We start from the raw sequence: 20,488 nt of genomic DNA, 5'->3' as shown, positions 1-20,488 counted from the left end.
AATGCATTACATTGTATTACATTCCAGTGAATTTCTTTTTCTGTCAGTCCAGTTGAACTTTCTGTGCAGAGTGGCCATTTAAACTCAAATTCATTCTTATTAGGGAGCCAATTCTTAATTCATCATTCATGCTTGTTCGACTTAGTATATCAACCCATCTGAGTTTGCTTTAATAGACCTTAAATGAACTTTCCGTGCTCTACCGCTCCAATTGGGAACAAATGAGAGACATGGGCCAAAAGAGAAAAAAAACAAAAAAAACATCAGTGAGCTCATGCCACTCTTCAGTCAGCAGGTTTATTTTGGGAAGGCATTTGAGGAGGCATTCTTTAGGGGACTGCCCAGCTTGCCTGATTTAGCCCTGAGGGAGGGGTCCTAACGGCGAAGCTTGTCCCAGCCTCGTCTCTGAGTCCCACAGACCTGTCAGCTACGAGGACACCTCAGACTCAGAGGAATCTTTGGAGGAGAACAGGAGTAGACAGGAGTAGGAAGACTCCTTGCGGGTGGAGGTTCGGAACACGCAGAAATGACACGTGACGTGTAAGTCTCCAAGAAAGTGGTCGATTGAGGCCCTCAAGATCTAGTGGACATGTAGAGCATTTATTTTAAATGAATTCTGGATATATCTGTAACATGATCATATGGAATAGTAAACATGCTTGATGTATTTACTGATAACTAATCTTGGTGTTCTCTGAAGTCTGGGTAAAAATAGATACTGTACCCTCTGGCTTGTGCTGCTTAGGTTATAACTTGAGGTAAAAGTGACTTGAGGTTATCGCAACAGCAAGTCAGTATTAAACTCAACCACCTTATGTTAAAGTTAGGATGAATGGAGGGACCAGCCTAATTATTCTGAGCCCAGAGATGGGTGTGGAGCACCAAAATAGAGAACATTTATTAATGTGTTCCAAAGTTACAGTAGCTTATACAGTATGGACAATATAATACTTGGATCAATGACATGACACTATAAATAAATTAGATATCATTAATTAACAATTATTATTATTCTTTATCATCATCATCATCATCCTCTTATTAGTAATTTTTATTTATTAATCTGATTTTCAGTAGTGGAATCTTTTATAGTTGGCCAAATGAAAGTCATTATGGTGTAATAAGGCACATTATATTTTTATAGTACAGACCTTTCTTGCTGGTAATGTGTTTGTCCTTACATGTGCAATGAATCAATGAATTCTAATAGTCTTGGTGGCGTAGTTTCTCCCCACACAGCCAGCTGGGTTTTGATGTTTTTGCTGAACTGTACTCCTGTGTTCAGCAATAAATTAGCAACTCACCAGCATGTGCATGTGCCCTTAACAGATGGGGAGTGATGTGGCGTTTTTTTTTTCTTTCTTTCTTTTCCTCAGTGTCTATGTAAATTTGCTCAGCTGTGTAGTCAGAGACAGGTTTTTCTGTATACAGCTCGAAAGAGTATTCAGGATCACAGTATTGTGTGATTTGGAGGTTTTTCCTTGGCACTGTTGCCTTTTTGTCACTTGGGTTACTAAGCCACTTTTCTGTAAAGCTGTTTTGAAGTATAATGTGCATTGTGAAAAGCACTTTGCAAATACAACTGTTTTCAACTTGATATTTGACAGCCATCTCTGTCAAAGTGGTTTCTCACAGGTATTGCATTTACAAGTGTTTACAATCGCCCTGATGCTTTTGTTTGGTGTGTAATGTAGCTGCAAAAATTATTTTTATTTTTCCCTTCCACATTTTTGTTTAAGCTTCCATAGTACTTTGATTTCCTTGTTTTACCTATAGACCATCTATTGTGTGCTTAAATGTTTTGAAATTGTGTGCTATCTTTGGTAGTTTATTTCTTGGCTTTGTGATATTATATAATAGGATTCAGCTGCATTTATTTATATATGCTAACAAGGATCTAAATATAAAATCAGTTGGTTTACGGTTTAACACACTGATGCAGCAGGCATCTGGCATATGCAGTCATTATAGTTTGCAGAGCTGATTGAAGTGATTGTTGAATAAGTCACCTGGACCCGCCGTATGTGTTTGTTTGGGAGATTGATGCTCCGTATGCGTCTGTGTGTCTGTGCTGCAGTAAATCATTAGCAATTCCATGTCTGTCCTCCATGGTCTAATCCAGTCTCTTTCTACCCCTCAGCATAGCTGGCATCCCAGTGCAGTCGTCTGTAAGGTTAAAATCTCAACTCGTGACCTCTCATATTTTTGCTATTAAAGGGATAGGTAATGAAATTTTCATTTTTGGGTTTAAGTCGCAAATACTGTGTCTCTGTACACAAAACCCTAGTGTTTAGGGAAGAACGAGTGAATTTGTTCAGTGCCGCAGTACTTCCCTCCATTTGTTATTCTGAGGATGATGTGTGGTACTGATCTGGGGATTTTTCTGTCTGTCTGCTTCTGAGAGTGCAGAGAAAACAGGAGCCCTGTGGCCTTCTGCTGTTCTTTTTGCACATTTGAAGGGCACAGTATTTATTCATTCCTCTTTTTTTGAAACGAAAGTGGTTATTTAGGCGAGAAACTGGTTATTTAGGGCTCTATGAAATCAGTTGTATTTTTTTCCCAAATTCAGTTTTTTCAGTTTAAATTTTTTTGGATTCCGTTTTTTTCTGTTTTAATTTTTCTCAATTCCTTTTTAATGGTTAAATTAAATTGTATTAATCAATAAGCATGTAAATTAATTAACCAATTAATAGAGGTCGACCGATATTGGATTTTGCCGATACCGATAGCTAGGTTGGACCACACTGGCCGATACCGATTAATTAACCGATAGTTTTTAAAATGGATACTGAAAAAATAATAATAAAAACTTAATGTGCTTTATTTACAAAAAGTAGTGGTAATAATAATAATAATAATAATAATAATAATAATAATAATAGTAATGTTGAAATTACCACACTCTAATAGGGCCCAATGAAATCTGTTTGAAATTTGATTTTTTTTTTCTAAATTCCATTTTATTTATTTCCAAATTCTGTTATAAAATTTTTCTGGATTCTGTTTTTTCCATTTTAATTTTTCTTCACTCTTTTTAATAATTAAATTAAAGTTTATTGATCATAAAGTAAGTCTAATTAAATAAATCATGAAACTTACACATTTTAAAATCAGTTATAAAAGTCTAACAAAAATTACATGATTAGGGCCCTAGGAAATGTTTTATTTTTTTCTCACCATATTTTTTTTTATTGTCACCAAATTCTGTTTTAGCATGTCTAATTATATGAATGCATAAAATTAGGGCCGGGACTCGATTAAAAAAATTAATCTAATTAATTAGAGGCATTGTAATTAATTAATCAAAATTAATCGCATTTTAATCGCATATAAATATTTGACCTGAGAACAGTGAGAAATAAAAAACATTTTCACATGGATTTATATTATACCATTGAATAATGACTGAATACATAAGCTTAAGCAACAAAATATTGTTTATTTTTGTTCAACCAAGTCTAGCAGACCAGTTCAATTTTTGCCATTAAGTGTAGCAATAGCATATTTAGAAACGATTTAGAAATAGTACATTTCAGAAATGCATGTAGCTTATAGGTGCTGGAACCTTCTGTAAAGTGTTTTTTTTAAGTAAAACACAATACTTTCAATTACATTCAGAACATTGGAAACCATGACTATTAGAAAACCTCTCTCTGTTGCTTCAGAGGCCATAACATACTAAGTCCAACTCTCAATAACCTTGGCCAAAACAATAAAGAGTTCAACATAAACTGCCAGTTGCACCAACAAAATAATACATAGTTCAACATAAAGGGTAAAGTCCACGCTAGCTGCTATATGTTTTTCGTTGAGGTGATACTTGAGACTCGATGTGCTGCTGCGGTGATATGCGAATGCTAGTTTGTGCTCCAGTATAATCAGTCCGCCGAAACTCATCCAGTGAGAAACGTTCCGCGGTGCAAAAATAAGTTATTAAAAATGCGGGAATTTTTTTCTGTGATTAATTAATCTTATTTAAAGCGTTATTTTTTTGTGTAATTAATTAATCTCAATTAACGCGTTAAAGTCCCGGCCCTTCATAAAATAAATTAATTTCTTTCTTTTTTTCTTAAAGAAGCTAAATGATTTTCCCCCTCAAATTCTGTGTGTATTTACATTTTTATCGTTATCAAATCAAGGCATGAAACATAAATTTTATTTGTCTTTTTAATAGGGCTTGGGCGTCGTGACGTCATTACTTGGCGTGGCCACCACGTTGACAGCAACCTTTACTGCTACTCGGGCTACTGCGCAATGTTTAGACATACTCCCTCTCATCCGTGTGTCTTAATTTGATTAATTAAAAATCTATTTCAACCATGGTAAACCGTTGCTGTATTGTGGGGTGTAAATAGCGCAACATATAATCGCCATGGGGAAAACAAAATGAGAATGGATTAACTTTACACCGCTTTCCTGCTTGGAGGCGTGACGGAGACCATAACATCTGAATATTAATTTATAGCTTAAGTCAACATTGAAAATAAGGGAAATTTCTTGGGTTACTCATCCAAAATACAGGAAATTTCAACATTCATTTTTGTTGCTATCCCTCTGCTGACATAAAAAAAAATTTGAACTACAAAACTGCTGCATTAACTAACGTTAAGCGATTTGTGAAGCTAGGTCTAACGTGACTTTAGTTACAGATTGGTGTGAAATCGTGCTCTCACAACAACCACGCTATCTTAAAAAGCCCAACATCATGCTAAGGTTGCTTTCAAGTAAGCAAAACGATGCTTTGAAAACCGCTGTTTCGCTGGAAGGGCAAGGAGTAGCAACAGGACAACAGCACAGAGACTTGACAGGTCCGATCGAAGAGCTAACGGGATATTTTACAGGAAAATACCCATCCATTTGTGAACTGTACATGAGACTTCAATGACTTGTAGCTTCAGAATTATTCTGAAGTGTAGGCGCTCACAAAACAAACAAGGTAGCCGAAGATATCTATTATGCAAAAGTGTGGCAGCAAGTCTCCGTCGGTACTCCACTATTTGTTGGGAATTTCATATGGATCTAAACCGTTAATAGTGCCGATTTTGTCCACATACCTGGCATCCATATTTAGCGTATCCCTATAAATCCCACAACCTTTTCACGATTTTACCATCTTTTCTCTTTCTCCTAACTCTGCTTCTTCTCATTCGACTTGATGTATGTTTACATTTGCGAGGCTGCCAGCAGGACCGCCACGTCCCAGAATGCAACGCGGCGCCCAAGCCCTATTACTTAAAATTAAGCAAACTTTTTTTTGCAAACAAGGGGGTCTACTATTAAAATTAAAACATGGAAGAAATGTGTGATTATTCCTTAAAAAATAATGTTTGTTTCATTGTAGTAGTAGTAGTAGTAGTAGTAGTAGGCTATGTACATTCTACTGAACAATAGACTTCAAAACTGGACTTTTATTTTGATGGGTTTCAAAATAAATGAATACCTTTACAATTCTGTGCATGTTATATGATGCTTTTGCTCAAATAAAATGGTCTTATGCTCACGAAGTGACTCTCAGAGCAGTTCTGAAGATGTTGTTCATGTGTTTTCATCCTCATTTAGTGAGACGGCAGACGCTGAAATCATCGCGAATGTCACACGTGCTTCTGTGTATGTAATAAAGGAAACAGCACTTCTGCGCCATTCATTAACACAGACACGCTTAACATGCAGGATTCTTATTTAAATAGACTTTTCCGGCTTAATATGTACAGATATTAGTCCATATCGCGATTTGATGTAAGTGCAATGACCTCCTTTTGATTAATTAATTCAAAATTTGACAAATTCCATGACATTGCGTGTTAAACTTTAAATTCCGTTTTTATGACTGGATTCCGCGATTCCGTCTGCGTTTTCTGCATCGCGGAAATCATAGGGCCCTAGTTATTATATAGAACCAGTTCTACTTAAAATTGCTGAAATTGAAATCAGATTTGTTAAAAACATCATGATCCTTTTCTTTAGTGAAAGTATGCACAACGTAATGATGAATCAGTATGACATCTTGACTTTTTATCAAGCTGTTTAGTAGTGATCATATATGGTAATCTGTTGGTGAGCTCTTAACCTTTAGTAAGCTTTTCCCTATAAGTGTTGGTGTGAGAGCTCTGCTGTCAGCACTATTCTGAGCTCCGTTTAGTCTAAGGCTGGATGAGTCCTATCCTCACTACTTGAGATGATTCATGGCCTTTCTACTGCTAGGGGGAAATACTGTTGAATTGACTTCATAGGAATTCAAGTTATAACTCAAATTCAAAAAAAGTATTGTGTAAAGCAATCATCAAAACCATGAATAAGCTGCAAGATTAAATGAATGCTTCATGCCTATTGTAGCATTGCGTAAAGATTTTTTCATGTGACATTGAGATGGTTTGAGTGCTCTTTGATGTCCTGCTTGGAGCCAGACCCTAGCAGTCAGTCAGTCTGTCTATCTCTGCTGTCACATGTATTAGAATATAGCTGCATCCTGGCAGGTTGTTGCTAGGGGCAGGATAGAGTGCTTGCATATGTTTAGGCATTCACATGGTTTTGCATTTCAGATTTGAGCAGCTAAAGATTTGGATCACCGTTAAAAAAGTACTTTACACAGTTTTAAAAATGTATTGATTCATAATATTTATTTTTAATTACTACATTAATACCCAGTGCATTTTTTATATATGTTATATTAGATTTTTTTAATACATTTTTACTCTGTCCAGATTTCCAATTTTATTTTTTTATTATTATTAATTAACTAATAATTTCTATATTTTTTTTTATTGCCACAGTATGAATTGCTATAAAACTATTGATTTGGTTGGAATCAAGCTGACCAAGTCTTATGGTCATATTGCTGCATTTTTATATATTAAAGGTCCCGTTTTTCGCGCTTTTTTGAAGCTTTGATTGTGTTTACAGTGTGCAATATAACATGTGTTCATGTTTCGCATGTAAAAAAACACAGTATTTTTTACAAAATTCACCTATTTATATGTCACTATTATATTATAAACCAACACACTATTATTTTGGAGCCTTATTTTATGTGTCCATCTTTAAGTAATAAAGAAAACTTATGGCACTTTTCCACTCCATGGTATGACTCGTCTCGGCACGGCTCGGCTAGCGTTTCCACTCCATTTTCGTATTGCTTTAGAGTAGGCGGGATTATTCATGTGTCGGTGGGGCCGAGAGCCATGGGAATGGAGCGATGCTGGTGGAGTCAATGAGAATGAGCGACACCTGCCCCACTCACCAGTATTGAGTCCCGCGGAGGAGCTCCGGAAGGATAAAAGGAGCAACGACATTGAAGGACGAGGGAGGACCAGGCCTGGGTTTTATTTCGTGTTTTGGTTTGTGCGAGGGGCTGTCGCGCTGTTTATTTATTTTTTATTAAAGTTTCATTTAAATGTCTGCCTTTTCCTGCCTCCTCCTTTCCGACTCACAAACGTTTTTAACTTTGTTACAATATCATTATAGTTGTGCCACCTCTACTGCCACGACGCCTGAAAAACATTTTTATTCCACATTGCCCCATCAAGCTCTCACTGGATCCACTGGTCGGCTAGCAATGAGAGGAACTTCTGTAATTCCTCAACAGAGACAACAAAACCATTTTTTGTTGTTAAAACAGGGCGCACTCGTTAAAAACTGTTGCGTTCGATCCTTTGCTGACTGTGCTGATTTAAATCTAGCAGTTCTGTTGTGTTTGTGTCACAAGTTCAGTGATGCAGGTACTGAAGATTATCTATGTGCTTATCTGATTAACCACTGTGACTTTCTATGGAGAAAAGAGGACACTCATATAGTGTCAAAGTATTTTTAGGAAAGGGATAAGCCCAGACTTGGTTCTATGACTGTTTTCGCCACCGCCTGCAAATGCATAAAGCTTGAAGCGGCAGTGCCAGGCCTCCTGCGGACATGAGGTTTATAAGCAGAGGTGTTGCATGCATCCTCCCATGCACCATGTGATGCACCATGTGTTCCACCAATGCCGGGCTCAAGGTTTCACACTCTCAGCCTGACCTGACTACACCACCCACTCGCGGGAACCTGGTGCTTCCAGGTGGCTCTCTCAGTGCCTGACAAATCTGGGATGTGGCACGCCAATTGCTGTCTACGTGAGACTCCAAAGGTCTACGTTAGCTGTTGTAATTGATAGCATGTTGGCCTACTGCTCTCAGAGCCAAAGTAGCTAATTGATTCCTGCATAATTGCGCTTCTCTCTAAACGTGAGAGTCTGTTGTGAGTATGCTTGACGTGCACGTTTGCTTGAGTGAATTACATTCATTGGTCTGAAAATGTTGAAATGCAATGCCATCAATGAAATGCAAAATGAGAGTGAGCATTACCTGCTTTCAAGAACTGCTTTCATGGTATTGAGGCAGTATACAGCATATAATAATTTTGTATTGTATATACAAAATATACTCTATATGTGGTTGAGCAGTTGGGAAGTAAAGATATAACAGTCCTCCTTACGTGTAAATGTCATTTGATTGAATTGTTTAATTTGTTAGTATTTATATAATTATTTATTAACATTATAATATTTTAACACAGATGCAAATATTGTAGTATATAGTGCTAATTTAATAATAGTCATACTACTACTACTACTACTATTACTATCATTAATAATAGTAATACATACAAAAGTAACTTTAATACAAATTATTAGAATACTTATAATTGGTATTGGCTGCTGAAAGCTATATATATTGACAGCCCTGCTGAGAAGCACCAAAGTCACATCACTTAATCTTGCTGTCCACTCGTCCCGTCAGTGATGATTGATTTGGGTGGGTCCTTGACCGGCTCTGTCCTGGCGTCAGCGCCTGAGTGATTAATTGCAGAGTTTACAGGCTGGACGCTTGGAGTGTGACCGTGCATTATGATCAGGCATCTGTGCAGTCAGCCCAACCCTCAAAAATGACCAGGCCCTTATTCTACACCTGGCCCGTCACTCACACCCATCTGTTCCTGTGGAGACAGGCCAGACAATCGCAAACCACAGGTCTGTGCCATACACCAAACCACATGATCTCAGAGTGCATCTGTCACGTTTCACCAGTTTTATTTTACTGTTCAGGAATTCTGCAATAATATATGTTTATCATTTTAATTGATTTGTCTTCATTGCTCATTGCCTTGAGCAGCTGAAACTAAGCTGTAGTCAATGTTCTGGTCAAATCATTCCCTAGTTTTTAAAGGTCCGCTACCTCACAAAAATTGTTTAAATTTAAAGTCATAATATATAAATGTTTGGTAGCATGGTACATTTTTTGTAATGATACTGTCTTTCTCTACTGAGTGTCTAAAGCCCCAAAACAAGATCCATTCAAGTCATGGGACTTCTTTCTAACTACACAAGCTCAGTTTTGGGTGTTGTCTAACAAAAGTAAAAACAAAACTTATTTCATGGTGCTGTAAATTAAAAGGCTGCTTTATTATTTAGCAGTTAATTAGTAGTTATTTAGTAGTTATTCGTGAGGCCTAACAATGTGCAGTACATTTCCTAGAATGAAATATTGTGATTGGTATTGAAATGAAATAACATAATATTTTCAGGCATATCATCCAGCCCTAGGCGCTTAGAAAATAATCTTACATGTTCAAAGATAACTCAGTATTACAACTTAGCCTACTTTAGAATTAGAATTCGAACACATCTGGTTTAATTGCACAACATCTGATGGTAACTCCAGTGCCTCCTTCAGTACTGAGGTCTGTTGCCATCCAAGCGCTCACATTTTACATAAGTACTTAAAGTACGTTTGTGACCTGAGAGGTCACATAAGGTGTTTTCTTCTTTTGGATTGCCTCCAATCTATTCTCAATCATTAAATATTTAGCTTATCATCCTATTGAAATGGAGCAGTACAGAATAAAGAGAGGAGGGTGGGGGGTAGGAAAGACCAGAACGAGGGGGAGAGAGAGAGAAAGAGAGAGAGAGGCAGGGCGAGAAAAAGCCTGCTCAGTTGAGCAGTATTAACACAGCGTAGCAATTTCATCTTCCCAAACGTGATCTCCTTTAACAACTGTGAGCGCTCAAATGCTTGTTGCCAGGTTACCATCCAGCACTGTGAAAAACGGGATTGTGTATGCAAGCAGCATGGAGAAACATCGCTGACTTGCGCCCGTCTCAAAATAATGAATCACCGATGTATTCAGAATAGGAGGAATGCGATGAATATGCGAGTGTGATCGGGATCGAATCCGCAGCGTCGGAGCCGGGGGTAGCCATGCAGCTCCAGTCTGCAGCACAATGCAAGGTGTCCGGCTTCATACTGAATGAAAGATGCACCCTGTCTTCAAAAATGGAAGTCCACCGGTATGTACGCACACAGGCTTCATGGATTTATTTTCCTGATACGAGCAACTGTTGCATCCTTCAATATATTGTTGAAATGCATTGTTTAGGTTCTCGTCGGTTTCATTTCTGCTTCATCGTTGGTTGTTTGGGTTTGTGGGGTTTAATAAAGCAATGCTCTATTGCAATTATGGAGAATGTGAGCTGCTTTAGGAAGTTTGGTGGAAAATGTTTTCGGTAAGATTAGCTCTAATAGCTCCCTGTGGAATGGATGGGAGATTCACAAATTGGCCTATAAAACCGGTGGCAGGCAACCAACATTTGCGCTCTGCAAAATCACTCATCAAACATTGATGGCTAGTTTATCCCATAACACAAATATTGCCCTACAGACCGTATTAAAGTTCGTTTTTGTCCTCGTTTTACTGATAAGGGTTCTCAGCCAAATTAAATTGGGTTTCTCTCTTCCAATAAGTGCTTAAAAGTCTTTGGAGGAAAGGTGTTTCTCTATTTAGCTGCTATGAATGGTGTGTTTAATAGACCATGCTGCCATTCACTGTCATGTCTAACAAGTATCACTTATGATGTTCTCAAGGGGGAACCTCCATGCATGCAAAAGGATTGGTGTGAGAAGTCACTGTGTTCTTCGGGTGTGAATAGCAGCTCAGTCGGGGGAAAACATGTCACTGTCAACACTCACCTGGTACTTTGTTAAAATTGAATTGCCTTATGTATTATGTAAACACCAGAATGACCTGAGGCTCTCCGAAAACCAGGTTTGTACTGTGGTGAGGTGTTGGTGGTAGTTTTCTCTAGAATGAAAAGATTCTTTGAAATTCGTTTTTTGTTGATGTTGATGTTGATGTTTTGCATTACTGTGCTGAGTAACACCTGCCATGCCGATCCGGTTTTGAGTCAGGGCTGCTCATTCTTAAGATTTTTTTTTTGTGGTTAACACTATTGCTTTGGAAACATTCACTCCACTTTAAATGCATGCAAAACATGTATGTTTTTAGTTTCTGTATATGTATTTTTAGACATTTATATAGTTATGATAATATTTTAAAATAGTAATAACTATTTTAAACATATTTAAATACATTTCTGAAATGTATATACTTAATATGCACACATTATTATTATTATTATTGTTGTTATTATTATTATTATTATTATTTGCATTTAAAGTGAAGTGTTGCCAAAAAAAAGTTATCTAGCATTCCCAACTCAATAGTAAAAAAATATTTAAATATTAAATAACACAATATTTTTACAAGGTGGGAATGCTAATGTTTGTGTTGGCAACACTTCAGTCCACTTTAAATGCAATCAAAAAGACAAGTGTGTGTGTATTTATATATTTAAATAGAATATTATTGTGCACTTTCTATTCATATCTAGAAAGGATGGAACATGGTTTCAGAGGGCAATGTTAGCTTGGCATATCAAACTATTCAGTGGTTTAATGACAGGGGTTTTGTGTGGTTGAAGTTGTGGTTTCCAAGATGCTGTCTTAGGTCACAGTAATTATTGTCAGCTTGAGTTAAAATTTTAATTGGAAACCTATTTAGAGTAAAAATGTATTATGATTTAAAAAAAATCTAATATTTCTTAGACTTTGTAAAGCCATCCATCTGGCTTTACTACACAACCATGAACATCTTGAATGTCCTACATGTCAAACTGTGTGGATTATACCCGACACACTGCTTAGATAAAGATGACAGATGGCATCTGTCAAAGTGAAAATGTATTTAGGATAGCAGTATTTTGCTGATGTTCTTTAGTGGCCAGTCAAACAAGGATGCCTGAAGGAAAAAGGAATAGATTTGTGCTAGAGTAGATATTGGGTAGAACAGCACTTTCTTTGAAGAGTTTCGGTGTCAGGTCAACATTCTCTGACTTAAAACGTGTCTACCTTTTTAATTGTTGAAAAGTGCTTGAGTATGTTTACATGTACAACAATAATTGTATATTAACAAGATTAAGACCATACTCCATACTCCAATGTAAACAGATTTTTGATTACCTTAGGGGCTGTTCACATGTCGCGCCTAAAATGCGTGGAAACGCTAGCAGCGCTGCTTTCTCCTCCTTTCCAAAACGCTCGGTAGCTTGCGCTCCCGCTGTGTCTGCTGTTGCTAAGTAACCATGACCTGCGCTCTCCATGACGACGCGGAAGTTTCAGCAAAGGATAAATGGATGTCCAGCACTGAAAATTGCTTACAGTAGCTCTGCTACTAAATTTACACTACATTTACTTAAAAATGGCTATCCCTGTACAGCGATGATCAGCTGTTCCTCTATCTTGGCTGAGCTTTCAGTGTTATAGAAAGGATGATTGGTTCTTGTCACATGACCTGTGGTGCGCTTGCAGCATTCTGAGAAGTTGAGATGTAGAGATGAAGTCTGAGAAGTAAATCGCTTCAATAACCACCAGTGTGGAGCATCTACCTGGATGATGCGACAGCAGCCATATTGCACCAGATCGCCCACCACACAAGCTCATTGGTGGAGAGGAGACAGAGTGATAAGGCAAATCAATGTATGGGGATGGTTAGGAAGCCATGATGGTCAGAGGCCAATGGGCAAATTTGGCTAGAATGCCAGGGTTACACCTCTACTCTTTGTAGGGGATTTTTTGTACTGGGATTTTTAATGACCACATAGAGTCAGGACCTCGGTTTAAATTCTCATCCGAAAGACTGGTGTGGAACCTTAATCACACTAATACTGTCCTGTAGGATTTTTCACCGCATTTTCTGACGGGATACACACTAACAAAAGAGCATGGATTCAAGCAAGAAGGCATATTTTTATCCATTGTTAAAAGGGTCCTATTATGCTTTTTAACCATTTTTGAATTTTAGTCAGTGAAAAATATGTATTTTTTGGCCTTTTAAAAAGGTCTACAAAGTTAGAAAACTCAAAGTCAACTCCAAAGGGAGATTCATCATTTTTAAGGTTTTTCAAGAACTACAATGAACGGCTCGTTTGGACTACCGCATTGTTATCCGTGGTATGTGATGTCGCAAAGCGGACCATTGGAATATCATAAGAATAAATCCTGCTTATGGAAATTTGAATGTGATGCACATTATACTGAGGACAGCTTCCACAACATGAGGGAGTACAGTGCTGGTTTCGCCAAAAAGCTTTTTGCTGAAAGATGGAGCAGTTCCCACTTTTTCGGGACAATCTGCTGTATCTGCATCACAGCCTGTAAATATGCTGCTTTGTTGTTGTGGGTGTTATTTATGTTTTAAATTATAAGTTGTATGCCGTTTCTGCGATGTAATCTAACCCTTGCACTTATGTGTACATAGTAAATGAAGTTGTTTTTTAGCAGTTGTTGACATCGTATCTAAAACATGATTTAGCACAAAAAATAGGGCTGCACGATTTATCGCATGTGATTTTCATGCGTGTCTCGTTAGTAAAGCCGGTTCTGTGATTAGTGCTGACAAGCTACGCAATATCGCGTTCATAATCGCATGCGATTCATCTGCTATTATGAACTAGATATTGAGTAGCGAACTACGGCTCTGTCTGAAAGCAGGTGATGGACATTTACCACTAATCACAGAACCCCCCCCCCCCCAAAAGCTATGTCTTGCAATATACTCTGTCTTGCAATATCTGTGTGAGTAAAGGTCCTGCACAATTATCTTGTTTAGCATTCTCGGATCTGAATCAGGCTCAAATTGATGTGCTAATATTGATGCCATGCTTAACTATACTGGAGCAGACGGAACTTGCTACTGTGGCAAAGGTTGGGGCAATACCAAAACACTGTCTAAGATGTTCGCCAATCACAATGCACTGGGACAGCTAACCAATCATAACACATTTAGTTTTTTGGAAGGCGGGCCTTTATCAAACCTGGAACTAATCAAGCCGTTTTTGCCAGGCTGGGGAGAAAGGGTATTGTAAAAATGTTAATTATGTGAAAAAATTGCGTTTTTCGAATCACCAAGCATGAGAGCGTTTTGTAGTACATCTCCAAAACTAAATCAAGACTTTTTAAAAAAGCATAATAGGACCCCTTTAACTGCTCTTGAAGCTTTCTTAAAATTAAAAATGAAACACCCTAAACTGTATATGATACCATTGATACGTAAAATTCTGGAGAGAATGTCAGATGGCGTTGCATGGGAACGTTGAAAGGAATATTCTAAAAGCAACTCGTGTAAACAATTTAATCATAATATTGTCTTTAGCTTACTTAGATTACAGATGTCCATGCAAACATACTCAATGTCTCTTGGAGTGGAGGAAATGTCACAATTTAGTGATGCTTGTGAAACAGGATGACATATAACCTAACAACATTTCCAATTAGAATTTATTACAGATAATCACTATATTCTCAGCACAAATCTAACCTAGAAGACCGTCTCAGAGAGTGTGCGAGTGCTTTGTGTTAAAATAGCTTGAAAATAGTTTAAATTGAGACTTAAAATTTTGAACTATCCGAAACATGCCCTAGTCTTGTATTGAGTCATGCAGCTCGCTTGCAGAGCAAACTCAATGTGGATATCATGGATGTGAGGCTATTTGTACATTTTGAGAGAGTGGGAGAAGACGAGGTATCACTCAATCCCAATCAATCGCACTGAGAAATTCCGTATCACACAAAGTTTTCAAATGACTGATCCTGTTCTGATAATCTGTTTGAATTCAACCAGCTTTAGTGCATAAATGTTTGCGGGAATTTCCTGCTTTATAATTATGAAATCTGTGGGAATGTGTAGAATTACGCACAATGTTCATAATCCTGCAGTGAAACACGGCAAATAAGTGAGAGCTCAGTCTGAGTGGCTGCAAAAGTGAACTTGACTATGCTAGTCATGAAGATATAACTTTGTGGACTCATTCTTTCCATAACGACATGCTGAAACATGGCATATTCTTTTACAGTCATGTTCTCTTGGTAATTTTATGAAACATTTATGACAGATTTGTTCTGCACATGTTGCCCTTAATGGTACCTTCCTTTTCAAAGTGATTAAAGCTAATCAAAACCATTGTGGTCATATATATATATATATAATAAATATAGAAATATTTGGCACATTTTTGTATCTGCTGGTGCTGACTTTTATTTTTCATCTTACATAATGCTCATTTTGTGTCCGTAGTCAAGGATCTTTGAATTAAAACGGTATTAGCACTCTGCTCGCATTGGTTTCTGTCCCTTTTAAGTGTGTTCTTGTCCCCTTGCCAGTGGCTTAAAAGCAGACTCTTCTCACAAATAGCTGCCCATGCAGAGGATGTCACCAGAGCTGTTTATACAGTGATGATGTCTCCCATTGTCCTGCAAAGCATGGCATGAATGAATCTACACTGGCATCCACTGAAATGGGTGTTCTGCGTGACTCATGGTTTGTGAGTGGAGTGTATTTTTAAGCCAGTTTTTGCAGTTTTTGTGGAGGAGGTGAGGTGTTGGCAGCTCAGGGACTCTCCATCTCGACGGTGGAAGGAAGCAGTTGCTGTCGTTAGCTGTAAAGGATCATAGTAAGGATGCCAAGGTGAACGGTGAACACCGGGTTGAGAGTATTTATATCCATTTTGCATTTTTGGGATAGTCTCGGGATAGACCCGTTTACTGTATTTAGTGCTGATCATGCGCTCAGAGCTTGTGTTATGCAGCAAAACAAAAGGCAAAGTGAAAAGAAGCCTGAATGGCTCTGTTATTTTTTTCCCTTTTCTCATACAGAGCTACACATACAACCCAGCCATTCACACAGTGTTACTTAGGTGATGGCTTTAATTCCTCAGTCTATAAAAAGACCAACAGAAAAAAAAAACCTAATGAGAGATTGTGACTTATGAGGATGTCTCTTTCGACATTAGTGCATGATCACTACAAAGTCTGAAATCTTTTGAATTTGCATGAATATTGTATCACAGATAGTTCTGTGGAATACATAATGAAATATCCTCCTCAAAATGGAGGAAATGAAATGCACAGGAAAACGGATACAAGTGCTGAATCAGTTGACATGACACTTCATACAGTGAGATCGACATCCTGCCCTTCCAAACGCCTCCTAAACAGTCATACAGGAAGAATAATATTCAGAATTTCTCAGCTAGCCTGACTACTCCGCAATAGTGTTTGCTTATTTTTCTCATTAAAGGAATCTGGTTCAGCTATAAAGTAAAATTCTGTCATCAATTACATAATTGTTGTTTTAAACCCATGCAACTCAATGACAGTTTTGAAGAATATTCATGCAGTGTTTTTCTATACACTTCTCACTGCCAAAAAAATCACCATGAAGGTGGCAGATGACTATTTCAAAAACAGGTTATCTCCTCTCAAGAGATGTTCTAAAACTCTAATTCAGGTATACATCAAATACAGGTTGACCAGTAATTCGAGAACGAGTCATGAACGTTATCTGTTTCGGCTCGGTGTTCATCTTCAGTTCTCTCTTCACACTTTTGGACCAAAATGTATTTTCGATGCTTCAAAATATTCTAACTGACCCTCTGATGTCACATGGACTACTTCTTACCTTTCTGGACATGGACAGTGTACCGTACACACAGTTTCAATGGAGGGACTGAGAGCTCTCAGACTTAATCTAAAATATCTTAAACTGTGTTTCAAAGATAAACGGAGGTTACTAAAAACATAATTTGGCTATTTGGGCGAACTAACCCTTTAACTGTGCTTTTTGGTGCCTTTATGCATACAGTATTGTTCAAAATTGTGTGAAATGGGACATTGGATGCAAAATGTACTTTTAAATTGTGTTTACATGCACTGTAAACCCTGATAAGTTCACAGAACTCAAAAAATATTTTGAAAAAAATTTAATTCCAGTTGCCTTAAATTATCTCAGAGTTATCTTAAATAATTATATCTCTGAACTTATAATTAGGGAGTAATTCACTCATAATTTTATCTATTTTTCAACTCCTATAATGTGGGAAATACACTCAAAATAAGGCTTTTGCTGTCCATCCTCAGTCTAACCACAGGCTCTACTCTTCACCACAACGGTAACACTACAAATCCAACATAACATAAACCTTTGTAAAATCTAATATAACACAACATTTGTGTATTAACTTATGTCCCTCTATGTTAATCTTGTGTAAAAACACACAAAATAACACTTAATTTCTAAATGTATTTTCCTTGTTTTCTGATGCAGAGCATGCTGGGAACTAGAAAACACAATCATTTTAAGTTCACCTCACTACAACAAATTTTTGAGTTAACAGAACTTATTTAAATTAAGTCCAATGAACTTTCGTTATTATTTGAGTGCAATTAACTAATTTCATTTGATTAATTTCACTGTTCGGTTTTACAGTGTATAAATGTGACCCAGCAGTGTTTGGACACAACCACCCTACAATGATAAAAATCCATTCACTCCTTTTTTCTTTTTCTTTTTTTTAAACCTCCCAAAAACCTAATCGGTCTCAATTATCAAGCCGTTTTGATTATTTGAGCAGTATGATGTCATACTGCTCAGGCTCTGACTGACTGTCCGGTGACTGCCACTGACTGACTGTCCAGTATTAGCATATTTCCACCCTCAGCCAGTTGTACATTGTTTGCGATTTCAACAGCTGTGGCAACAGTAGTGTCTTGTGAGCAGTGCAGGTGTGTTGTAGTTTAATGTTAAAGTGAACAAAAGTCTCAATTTTCTCCTGAAATCAGAGACACTCTTTTTATGGTACTGAATGCACAAAAAAAAAGCGAGAGAGGGATGAGGTTAGCAGTAGCTGATTATCATTTAAAGATACATGCACCGAAATGGGTCGCTGTGAACAGAGCTGTTTTTGAATAAATGACATTTTAAAATGCATTAAAATTGAATAATAATAATAATTTTTCACAAATTTAGTTTTACTGTATTTTTCATCAAATAAATGCAGCCTTGAAGTTGATATGCATAAGAGAATTCTTTCAGAAACACTTAAAAAATCTTAACAACCCCAACGTTTTGAATGGTAGTGTATGGTATATATCTTTGTATATGTATGTATTTTTTGGTCACATCTTGCCAGGTTCATCGTGATCTCATTTTGTAGACTGTTCAGGGATTCAGTTATTTGTCACTGTATGCTAATTTCACCTTGTGGCTGTGAGACAGTATACATCTCACAGTGGGAGTCGGAGCCTATTTCGAGCTCCCTGCAACGCCTACACCATGCCGTGGACCCTCGAGCTCCCTGTGAGCAGTCAGCCTGAGCCATCTCTGTTACAGGAGTAGGGTTTAAAATAGCGCCTGTCTGCTCTTTCTCACGCACCTGTGGCTAGCTGAGTAGGTAACGCGCAGCAGAAGTGTTATTTTAGGAGTCTGTGGCTCTCTTAGGGATTTGTAGAACCGTCCAAATGGAGACATTTAGTTTTTATGCTTTGTTGTCATTGATAATTTAGGCCATTTTCCTATTAAAGCTGTGTGAAACACAATGTAGGATTATGTAGTGATACTGTAATATTAAGGTGGCAAACATGACTAAGACTTTGCTTCTCTTTTTTATTTTCTTTGCACAAGATCGCAACAGTACCTCAGAAATCCCTTGGCCTCTAAGCAGGATTGCTGTAGATCTCTGGATCTGAGGCCAGTGTGTCCGCTTGACTTGTGAGGAAGTTTGATTTCTTGTGTTTGTTAGAGTGTCAGTGGATTTTTGATATGGCTTAGAGATGGCAGCTTGTTGAGTTATAATGTTAGACCATTTGAGCCGTGTAAACAAACGAAGTGTTAAAGTGTGAACATGGCGCAGTTGGCCTTCGTGACATGCATGATTTATGTCAAACCTTCTGGGCTAGTTCATTATATGCCAACACAAATATTAAGATCCATGTATAATTCACAAGCATCCTATTATATTGAATGTTAATGCATAAGTTAAATTTCCCTAAATGGATGATAAAAAAGAAAAAAAAAGTACAGACCAAAAGTTTGGACACACCTTCTCATTCAAAGAGTTTGCTTTATTTTCATGACTATGAAACTTGTAGATTCACACTGAAGGCTTCAAAACTATGAATTAACACATGTGGAATTATATACATAACAAAAAAGTGTGAAACAACTGAAAATATGTCATATCCTAGGTTCTTCAAAGGAGCCACCTTTTGCTTTGATTACTGCTTTGCACACTCTTGGCTTTCTCTTGATGAGCTTCACCTGAAATGGTCTTCCAAAAGTCTTTCTGTAAACCTTTCTTAGTGCTGAAGCAAATTGAAATCATTTGGATGGAGACCGTGAAGGTTTGTAAAAACTTAACAGCTGAATAAAAAACAATAATAAAATTATGATATTCACAATGTTGCGAAATTTATTTTGGCAGCAGCATCCTTGGCCTGTTGTCAGCATGCAGAAATGGCATCTATGTTTATATATGCAGTGCCATTATCACGCATGCTGCAACAAGCATCCCTTCATCTTAACTTGTGTAGTTTATTTGTGAATGAGTGTGTTACATGGCCAGAGACAATGGAGCTGTCATCGAGGATGTTACTTTGAGCTGTGGAGAAGGTTGATGATTATTTCTCCTGATGTTGTGGGCGCTGGGTTGCATAATCAGATCTTAGTTTACCATGCTCTTCCCCAGAGCATTTTGCAGGCAGCGGTTGCTCCCGCGTCTCTGCAGCCTCAGCACGAAGCTTTCTGATGTCATTTTTTAGCTATTGAGATGTTAAAATGATGAGGGAATGAAAATGTTTCCTGATTGCATTGCTACAGTGCTTTGGATGTTTTTTTTATTGTTTTTTTTTTTTTAATCAGAGGAGTTTATGATCACACTTTGTCAAATTTACAGTCAAATTAATTTGTTTAAACATTAACCAAACAGTTTTTTTGAGTCATCTTTGATCCAAATGTCAAACACTTGACCTGCAACAGAGATTCAGTCAAGTATTTGCCAATTAACACTAATATAATGATTAATTACAATTGTTCACTTAATCTTTGAAGAAAGACAAATAATAAAAGGTTTGAAAAAGATTAAATGTTTTGTACTTGACGCAATTGATAATCTCTCTCTCTCTCTCTCTCTCTCTCTCACACACACACACACACACACACACACACACGCTTAAACTGCTTTATTATTTGCATCCAATTCCAGCAAAGCTTTTTATGAGTTTTTTATTTTAACATGTTCCCTAAATAGCTGTCATAATTTGGGTATGCACATTATTACATTATTATGAAAGGA

General features: G+C 37.3%; 1 protein-coding gene across 9 annotated transcripts in view; it reads left to right on the top strand.

The window, feature by feature from the left end:
- The window catches only part of LOC127938435 (protein enabled homolog), an 83,142-nt gene that overhangs the window by 18,128 nt on the left and 44,526 nt on the right, over window positions 1–20,488 (top strand). For 2 of the 9 annotated variants that reach the window (XM_052535037.1, XM_052535033.1), the window contains exon 1: window positions 9,998–10,315. The exons of 2 other annotated variants lie outside the window; for them this stretch is intronic. In XM_052535037.1, the coding sequence (XP_052390997.1) occupies window positions 10,227–10,315 (89 nt within the window). In that variant the 5' untranslated portion in view covers window positions 9,998–10,226. Of the gene's footprint in view, window positions 1–381; window positions 541–9,991; window positions 10,316–20,488 lie in introns of those variants that run through there. 5 more of the 9 variants (XM_052535034.1, XM_052535032.1, XM_052535038.1 and 2 more) reach the window with 5 other exon arrangements.

Source organism: Carassius gibelio, chromosome A20 (assembly GCF_023724105.1).
Source record: "Carassius gibelio isolate Cgi1373 ecotype wild population from Czech Republic chromosome A20, carGib1.2-hapl.c, whole genome shotgun sequence".
Lineage (NCBI taxonomy): Eukaryota > Metazoa > Chordata > Actinopteri > Cypriniformes > Cyprinidae > Carassius > Carassius gibelio.
This window is presented reverse-complemented; position numbering and strand designations above follow the sequence as displayed.